At 39.6% G+C, this 10,355-nt stretch overlaps 1 protein-coding gene across 1 annotated transcript in view; it reads left to right on the top strand.

Moving 5' to 3' along the window:
- Positions 1-2,121: 2,121 nt before the first annotated feature.
- The window catches only part of kctd5b (potassium channel tetramerization domain containing 5b), a 44,330-nt gene continuing 36,096 nt past the window's right edge, over positions 2,122-10,355 (top strand). Inside the window, exon 1 of the mRNA XM_061909233.1 lies at positions 2,122-2,443. Coding sequence (XP_061765217.1) covers positions 2,222-2,443 — 222 coding nt within the window. The 5' untranslated portion in view covers positions 2,122-2,221. The remainder of the gene's footprint in view (positions 2,444-10,355) is intronic.

Raw genomic sequence — 10,355 nt, 5'->3', positions numbered from 1 at the left:
CACAAATAAAGTAGTAACCGCAACATGTAAGTGTGAAAAACCCCCAACAACATTATGATTTGTAAATTTTCAGAATGTGCTTGTTCTCTTTTTAAACAAAAATAATTTGAAGTTGTCTTTATTTTTAAGTTATCGTGCCGTGATTTTGCCAGTCCGGACCATTTGGGAGTAGATTTTTCTCCATGTGAACCCTGATCTAAAATGAGTTTGACACCCCTGATTTGGTTAATTGATGAGGATTATATTGGGGGGGGGGGGGGGGGGCGCTGGCGCCTATCTCAGCTACAATCGGGCGGAAGGCGGGATGCACCCTGGACAAGTCGCCACCTCATCGAAAGGGAATAAGCGGTAGAAAATGGATGGATGGATATATTGGGGGGACAAAATACATATATTTTATTTTGTTATCAATGGGTGGATATATATATTTTTTTTTTGTCATGAAAAAGGGAGATTTTTTGGGTTGGTGCACTAATTGTAAGTGTATCTTGTGTAATTTATGTTGATTTAATTAAAAAAAAAAAAAAAAAAAAAATTATTCTGCGTCCCGGTACCAATCAGCCCGGTGGTTGGGGACCACTGCAGTACAGTACATATTCCGTACAATCAACCACCAAATGGTAACACCCGAATAGATTTTTCAACTTGTTTAAGTCGGGGTCCACGTTAATCAATTCTATTTTGAGACAAGGGCTTGGTTATGGTTTAAAGTCATATCTAAAATTTGCGACAACAACTTTTTACTGTCAACCGAGTTTTGTTTTTTAATAATTTCTGCTGGTGGTGTGCCTCCGCATTTTTTCAACGCAAAAAAATGTGCCTTGGCTCAAAAAAGGTTGGAAAAACACTGATCTACACAATAAAAACACTCATGTTTGTAAAAAAAATACGAAGATTAGAACTGAAAATTCCAACTTTACCGCGTGTGTATCGATCTGATACGTCTAAATCAATGGTTCTCAAATGGGGGTACGCGTACCCCTTGGGGTACTTGAAGGTATGCCAAGGGGTACGTGAGATTTTTTTTAAATACTCAAAAATCCTTTATAGATATATTTATTGAATGATACTTCCACAAAATATGAATGTAAGTTCATAAACTGTGAAAAGAAATGCAACAATGCAATATTCAGTGTTAACAGCTAGATTTTTTGTGGACATTTCCCATAAATATTGATGTTAAAGATTTCTTTTTTTGTGAAGAAATGTATAGATTTAAGTTCATGAATCCAGATGGATCGCTACAATCCCCAAAGAGGGCACTTTAAGTTGATGATTACTTGTGTAGACATCTTTATTTATAATTGAATCACTTGTTTATTTTTCAACAAGTTTTTAATTATATGTATATCTTTTTTTCCAAATAGGTACATCTCTGAAAAAAGGTTGAGAACCACTGATCTAAATCAGTGGTTCTCAAATGGGGGGACGCGTACCTCTGGGGGTACTTGACGGTATGCCAAGGGGTACGTGAGATTTTTTTTTAAATATTGTAAAAATAGCAACAATTCAAAAATCATTTATAAATACATTTATTGAATAATACTTCAACAAAATATGAATGTAAGTTCATAAACTGTGAAAATAAATGCAACAATGCAATATTCAGTGTTGACAGCTAGATTTTTTGTGGACATGTCCCATAAATATTGATGTTAAAGATTTCTTTTTTTGTGAAGAAATGTATAGAATTAAGTTCATGAATCCAGATAGATCTCTATTACAATCCCCAAAGAGGGCACTTTAAGTTGATGATTACTTCTATGTGTAGAAATCTTTATTTATAATTGAATCACTTGTTTATTTTTCAACAAGTTTTTAACTATTTGTATATCTTTTTTTCCAAATAGTTCAAGAAAGACCACTACAAATGAGCAATATTTTGCACTGTTGTACAATTTAATAAATCAGAAACTGATGACATAGTGCTGTATTTTACTTATCTATCTCTTTTTTTCAACCAAAAATGCTTTTCTCTGATTAGGGGATACTTGAATTAAAATAATCTTCACAGGGGGTACATCACTGAAAAAAGGTTGAGAACCACTGGTCTAAATGACCGTTGGTGCGGAGATTTCCGATGTGTGGATGGACCCTCCCACCCCTAGCGAGGAGTAGTGGTAGTGGAGCCCAGCGGCCACACTGCATATTTCCCGTCAGCCTCTCAGCAGACAGCCGAGCAGAGGCGAGGCAAAGGCGGAGGAGAAGACCGAGGCGAGGGATGGCAGAGAACAATTCCGAAGGCAGCGGCTCCGTTCACCGCCGGTGCTTGACCCACTCACCGGTGGACAGGAACGTCCCCTCCGGCGATGGCTCGTCGAAGTGGATTCGGCTGAACGTCGGCGGGACTTATTTCTTAACCACCAGACAGACATTGTGTCGCGATCCCAAGTCGTTTCTTTACAGGCTGAGCCAAGCGGACCCGGAGCTCGATTCCGACAAGGTAAATGCTAACCGTGCTAAGCTAGTTTGCCATCTCACTTGGGAGCGTACTCGGCTAGCTTTGGCTGTTACTTTTCGATTAAATTGCCCTTTTTTGCTCGCTGACAATGTTAACGGCCAGCTTTTGTCCACTCGCTTTATTTTTGAGTGTAACAAACCCCCGTGGTTTTGTGGAATTCAATGTATCTGAATACCGTTCACTAAATTCGGGTATATATTTTAGCTAACTAGCATTAGCCCAGAAGCTAGATACCTACAGTCACCACATGACCGGTTACTTTCTAAATCTATGTTTTCTACCGCCCCCCCTCATACATACATACATATGCGTCATTTTTTGGGTAAAATGAAACAAGTGATGTTTGTTGTTTAAACACCTTTTTTTGATTGCATTTTAATGGTGATAACGTCTATTGTGCACAGTAAGTGGAAACTTTCTCCTGTTACGAGGCCGGTGCATTGCGTTACACACACTTCACAAACTTGCAAACAAATGTCGTAAAATGATAATAAAAAAAGAAGCCATTACAATCGAAAATGTCTCCCTTTAAAAAAGTGGAATTCTCACCAAACCAGTGTTGTTAGAATAGAATAGAATCGAAAGTACTTTATTGATCCCTGGGGGAAATTCAGCACCACAGTTCGCTTACAATAATAATAATAATAATATATAATATCCATCCATCCATTTCCTACCGCTTATTCCCTTTTGGGGTCGCGGGGGGCGCTGGCGCCTATCTCAGCTACAATCGGGCGGAAGGCAGTGTACACCCTGGACAAGTCGCCACCTCATCGCAGGGCCAACACAGATAGACATAATATATGACATATATATATATATATATATATATATATATATATATATATATATATATATTTTATGTCTATCTGTGTATATATATATATATATATATATGTTCATATATTATATATATTCATATATTCACATATATATATATATATATATATATATATATATATATATATATATAATATATGAATAATAGAAATATATTCTACATATATTCTACAATTAAAGGCCTACTGAAACCCACTACTACCGACCACGCAGTCTGATAGTTTATATATCAATGATGAAATATTAACATTGCAACACATGCCAATACGGCCTTTTTAGTTTGCTAAATTGCAATTTTAAATTTCCCGGGAGTTTCGTCTTGAAAACGTTGTGTAAAGATGACGTGTATGCAAGACTTCACGGGTTTTTAAGAAGTATGAGCGCTACGCACACACACAGCTAAAAGTCGTCTGCTTTAACGGCATAATTACACAGTATTTTGGAGAACTGTGTTGCTGAATTTTTTGCAATTTGTTCAATTAATATTGGAGAAGTCAAAGTAGCAAGATGGAGTTGGGAAGCTTTAGCCTTTAGCCACACAAACACACTGTGATTCCTTGTTTAAAATTCCCGGAGGTGAAAATTTACTATGGATCAAGCAAACATGAAATACGACGGAATGTCAACCAGCAGGTTTCAGTGAGAAAATTGTGGTTAAAAAGTCGCTTCTTACCGGAGAAAAGCTGAGCTTGTGCCGTCCATAGCTGCCGTCAACTCCCCTAAGACACTGTTGTTAAGACACCCGTGGACGTACACCTCCGACTATCAGCTACTATTTAACTCACTAAAACACTAGCAACACAATAGAAAGATAAGGGATTTCACAGAATTATCATACTAAATGTGTCTAAAAACATCAGAATCCGTCCCAATGCAATCACAATTTTTTTATTTTTTTTTAGTCCGTCGCTATCAATATCCTCAAACACAAATCTTTCATCTTCGCTCAAATTAATGGGGAAATTCTTGTTTTCTCGGTCCGAATAGCACTTTTTGTTGGAGGCTCCCATTAAAATCAATGTGAATATGTGAGGAGCCCCCACATGTGTGACGTCATCGTCTGCGACTTTCGGTAGAGGCAGGGCTTTTGTCTTAGCACCGAAAGTTGCGAACTTTATCGTGGATGTTCTCTACTAAAACCTTTCAGCAAAAATATGGCAATATCGCAAAATGATCAAGTATGACACTTAGAATGGACCTGCCATCCCCGTTTAAATAAGAAAATCTCATTTCAGTAGGCCTTTAAGTGCAGTCAAGAAGGAACATTCGCATTATACAGTCTGATGGCTGTCGGTATGAAGGACCTCCTGTTTCGTTCCGTGTTACATTTTGGGAGTTTGAGCCTTCCACTGAACGTGCTCATTCTCTCCGTAAGGTCCGAGTGTAGTGGGTGGGAGGTGTTGTCCATAATGGCCAGGAGTTTTGCTAGACTTCTCCTCTCTGACACCACCGCCAGAGAGTCCAGCTCCACTCCCACCACGTTACTTGCCTTCTCTACCAACTTGCCCAGTCTGTTAGCGTCTCTCACTCTCAGCCCGCTGACCAAGCAAGCCACGGCATACAAGAAAGCGCTCGCCACCACCGACTCGTAGAACATATTCAACATCTTTGTACAGACGTTGAAGGATCCTAGCCTCCTGAGGAAGTAGAGGCGGCTCTGTCCCTTCTTGTAGAGGGCCTCAGCGTGTTTTGACCTCATTCAGCTTGTTGTCGATGTGTACTCCGAGGTATTTATAATCCTCAACCATGTCCACATCGACCCCCCTGATGGAAACAGGGGTCGCTGAAGTACTCCTCCTCCTTCCCAGGTCCACAACCAGCTCCTTGGTCCTTGTCACATTGAGCTGGAGGTGGTTCTTTCCACACCATGTGACAAAGTCCTCCACCAGTGCCCTGTATTCCTCATCATCACCATCCTCAATACAATTAACGCTTATTGATATGGTATTACATTGTAATCAGGGGTGGAACTATTTGATATAACAATGACATGATCCGACTCTGAATTTGTATTTGCCGTTACGATTCTGTGGAATTCAATGTATCTGAATACTGTTCACTGAGGTGAGCTGGCGACTTGTCCAGGGTGTACCCCGCCTTCCTCCCAATTGTAGCTGAGACAGGCTCCAGCTCCCCCCGCGACCCCGAAGGGAATAAGCGGTATAAAATGGATGGATGGGTGGATTCAGGGACAATATATCTATGTTTTAAACCCAACCACCGGTTCGTGACACATTTTCTACTGGGCTGCAGAGAAACAATAAATAATTTATAATCAACTGCACTTTCTCCGACTTAACTTTTGCCGGTCCCACAAGACCAGGGGTAGGGAACCTAAAGCTGTAGAGCCAGATGTGGCTCTTTTGAAGACTGAATCTGGCTCTCAGATAAATCTTAGCTGACATTGCTTAACATGATAAGTAATTAATAATTCCGCTGGTAATCACAGTGTTAGAAATAACGTTGAAATTATAAAACATTCTCATGCATTTTAATCCAACCATCCGTTTTCTATCGCACCTGTCCAAGATGTCGCAATAATGGTAAGAAGTATTATGTTTATTATTGGTTAACTTTAGAAAAACAATGTTATTAAAAAGAATAAGACTTATTATACTCTCAAAATGTTGGTCTTAAAAATGCACGCATTTAGTTGTATTCAGTGTTAAAATTTTTTATATGGCTCTCATGGAAATACATTTTGAAATTTTTGGCTTTCATGGCTCTCTCAGCCAAAAAGTGTCCCAACCCCTGCACTAGACACACCAATAAGCTTGTTTATACATCCATCCATCCATCCATCCATCTCGTATTTTCTACCTCAAATTCCCTTCGGGGTCGTGGGGGGCGCTGGAGCCTATCTCAGCTACAATCGGCGGAAAGCAGTGTATACCCTGGACAAGTCGCCATCTCATCGCAGGGCCAACACAGATAGACAGACAACATTCACACTCACATTCACACACTAGGGCCAATTTAGTGTTGCCAATCAGCCTATCCCCAGGTGCATGTCTTTGTTTATAGATGTATAACAAAACTCGATAGGAAGTTGCCATTTGTTATATTTCTTGTAGCTTTGTGACATGATACAATGCACATTAATGAACATATAAAATATAAACCTGACAGATTGTAGCCAAAGGCTGATTTCCATCTGCATCTCATTGCAAAGAAACAAGCCCAGGGCTCCCACTAATTCAGCGTTATAGTGGGTCGTATTTTTAATGCACTTATTTTTATCTGGCACAAGTGGAAAGCCCCTCCCTGAAAATAATGCCTACATTAAACCGGTCCGTGGTGCAAAAAAGGTTGGAGACCACTGTTTTAGACCGTACATTCTGAAACGATTCAGTCAGTTGAAATCCATTCAGTAACTTTCTAGCTAAACAAAGCATCCGATGTGACAGAAATAAATACTTGACACTACAAGTGAAGTTTCATTTATTCCTGTTATTTCTTGTAAGGAAATTGGATATAAATGAATTACGGTTACAAGCACGTAAACAACAATTAATGGCCAATGCATTATTTGAATAAGGTGCAACCAAGACTTAAGGTTGAATTAACAAAAGGAAAACCTTTCTGCGCACAAGTTACATTTTCATGCAATTTTCAACAAAGCTACAGTTACCAACATTTTACCAGTAGATTTACCAGCTAAATAAAGTTCCCTTACTCGGCCATACAGTATCTGTTCTCTGCCCTGGCATCGCCAACGACGGACAGTGTACCAGGTTTGTAGAAACATGTACGTGTCCTCATCCCTGTTTATGGTGTTGGCCCCTCACTACTTAATTTCTATTGCCTCCTTTATCCATCTTTTTTATTTTTTTGTTCCTTATGAAATAACTTCTCCTTGGCTGGCAGTTGTTGTGTTCTAGAAGTTAGTGGGTCGCCGTAACTTGCTCTGTGGTCATTTCCGTTGTGTCGTTTGCGTCCCTTTTGGCTTAAAGTTGAGTTGTGGCTTTATATTATTGTGTAGTGTCGTCCGTCTATGTTGTGGCTTTTGCAATGGTGCTGTAGCTGATAGTTTTTGTGTTGTAATTTATGATATTGTCTAGTGGTGCTTGCATTTGTCGTGACCTTTCTCGACCACCATAGCTATCTTGCCATTTTTGTTTTGATGACGCCACGGACGGACGGGCACGCAGACTTAACACTAAACCTCCTTATCATTAAAAGTGCTAAACTTCATATAAAGTCTGCCGTTCATAAATCCAGTGTTTTTTCTTTTCTGTTATCGATAAAAGCGATCGATTCCCTTTCAAAATGATGTTGGATCGATGCCTATCTTCCGGTAAGGCAAACTAGCTGAGTATAGACTGATGTTATAGAAATTTAGGAAAATAAATTATACATTGATTAATCGTTACACTCCTAATTGTAATGCTTTACTGTCATTTAAAGTGCATCGACTCACTGGCTTCAATTGAGTCCTTTGAAATCTCAAACACTTTGCTTCAATATTACTGGCTCTCAGCAAACAGCCTGATGGCAAAGCTCCCACCACTAGTAAAGAAGTCATTGCCAAGTGGGAAGAGGTGCTCCTCTCTCCTTTCAATGGCCTCCACAAGCAGGAGCCTCTGTTTGTGCATCTGCTGCTTTTGAACAGCAAGCAGCCTGTGGGGCTTTTCAAACCCCCTGAGTAGAACCGTCAAACACAACGAATTAGTGTCCACATATACACTGTGTGTGTGTTTGACACACTTTTTGTATTTGCTGCTCATTTAGCACCTCCTATTATGATTGTTTTTGTCTTGCTTTCATAATCTGCCCTAGTTTAAGAGCATAGCCTTTCAGTGCAAATATTTAAATCTCCCATTTAATCTGTTTACTTTTGGGTCAGTTTATCCTTCAATAAGCTGCAAATCATGTCTATCCCGTGTCTTAAGCGCGTATCAGAGGAACCTCGGGCCATTACTGTCCCTCTCCCCTTTCGGAGTGCTGATTTAGGAGAGTGCTTCATATGTAAAGGTTTATTAGTGGACACGCTATCACTGGCCGCCTTGTCCTCAATGATATACACCAACACCAAGTTACACACCTTGAATGTTTACAATAGAGCATTCACACACACACACACACACACACACACTGACTGGATACATTAGTTCTGAGATCCAGGACGGGAGCTTGATAATATAATTGTAACCCTCAACGTCTCGCGTACAGTAAAACCTTACAGTATGACACAGACCAGCTTCTCATTTGAAGTTATTTATATTAGTTTCCCCCATATTTAAGATTGTGATTTGAAACTGTATATTCCACTTTTAGGGGCTACTGTATGTTCACGCTGCAGGGTAGAATGTCCAATTCAGATTTTTTTTTTGTTGAATTGACCTTTTTTTGAAAAATATGATGTCTAATGTGAATGCAATCTGACCCGCGTGCAGACATGACGTCACTCACGCTGCAGTGTTTACAGAAGTAAACGTGGCTCCAATTCTAGTCCTGGCGTATTTTAATTTAATTAAATTAAAGTACCAATGATTGTCACACACACACTAGGTGTGGCGAAATTAATCTCTGCATTTGACCCATCACCCTTGATCACCCCCTGGGTGGTGAGGGGAGCAGTTAGCAGCAGCGATAGCCACGCCCGGGAATCATTTTTGGTGATTTAACACCCAATTCCAACCCTTAATGCTGAGTGCCAAGCAGGGAGGTAATAGGTCCCATTTTTATAGTCTTTGGTATCACTCAGCCGGGGTTTGAACTCAGAACCTACCGATCTCAGGGCGGACACTCCAACCACTAGGCCACTGAGTTGGATTTGTGTCTATTTCAAGGATTTTGTGAAGATCAAAGATTAAGAAGGATTTTGGCTTTTGCAGTTTGTGGGACATTTGCGTCAACGTCCGCTCTGAAGAGCCTGTGGGCCAGCAGTCGCAGAGAGGAGTGGTGGAACAATGAACCGAGTTCCTAAAGCATATTCTTTTTGGCTGTATTCTGCTAATTTGTCAACTTTATATTATGCAACCATCTATTTTGGCAAATAATTATGCCCCTTAATGATTTTTTAAAGATGTCAGATGAACGGGACCGGTTAGTTCAGACTGCACTAGCAGAGAATACATATCTGCTTTATGTCCACATACGAAACAGGGCTGGGTCGTATTTGAAAAAAAACATTCAATTGTACTGTTCACATTCGCATGAAAAAATCCGATACAGGTCACATATTAGCAAAAAAAAACAGAACTGACCTGCAGTGTGAACAAGGCTAAGATGATACATCATAAAAGATTTATTAATGTCCGAACCATGTTTAAAGTATATTTTTAGCTGTCATACAAGAGGCACCAAAATAAGAACTTTGTGGCGAGAAGGCCAGCTAACTGTTCACATTGGTCTTTTTAGTGGATTAAACCATGCAAAACAAGTAGAATATGCAGATTTGATCTTTTGATGCACGCTGAACTCTTCCACAGGATTTTATAACATATGTGATGGCTGTGCACATTTTTGCTTGCATGATCTTTAGGGCTGCAACTAACAACTACTATGATAGTCGACGAGTCATCGACTATCTTAACGATTAGTTTACTACTTATTATCAAGCATATACAATGTCCATCCATCCATTTCAACCGCTTATTCATAGTCACTGGGTCTAATTTAGCCATCTGCTTTTAAATTCAGTTTGAGATATTTTTAGGCATGTTCTTACAAACAGCAAAGATGACTTATTAATTCATAAATATTAATTTACACTGTAACTATGCTGCACATTTAGCTGTTACAAAATTAAAATAATTATTACACATTTGTCCAATTAAAAGCAATTAAAACGAAAGGTTGAAATAGCAATAACAAACACAAAATCAGAAATACTTTATTAATCCCGAGGGGAAATTAAAATTTTCAGCACAATCCCATTCAAGATCAGACAAACGTTACAGGGAGACAGAACAGGATCGCTGACAGGTTTGCCAACTTCCGGCGCCCCTTACAAAAAAGGCGAGATACAGGTAAACAAGTGTGTGTGTGTGTGTGTGTGTGTGTGGGGGGGGGGTCGGTCTAAGCCTGGGCCCCTGGAGAGGGGGTCCAG

Source organism: Nerophis ophidion, linkage group LG08 (assembly GCF_033978795.1).
Source record: "Nerophis ophidion isolate RoL-2023_Sa linkage group LG08, RoL_Noph_v1.0, whole genome shotgun sequence".
In the NCBI taxonomy this organism is placed as follows: Eukaryota; Metazoa; Chordata; class Actinopteri; order Syngnathiformes; family Syngnathidae; genus Nerophis; species Nerophis ophidion.
Note: the sequence above shows the minus strand (reverse complement) of the source record. Positions and strands in the feature narration are given on the sequence as shown.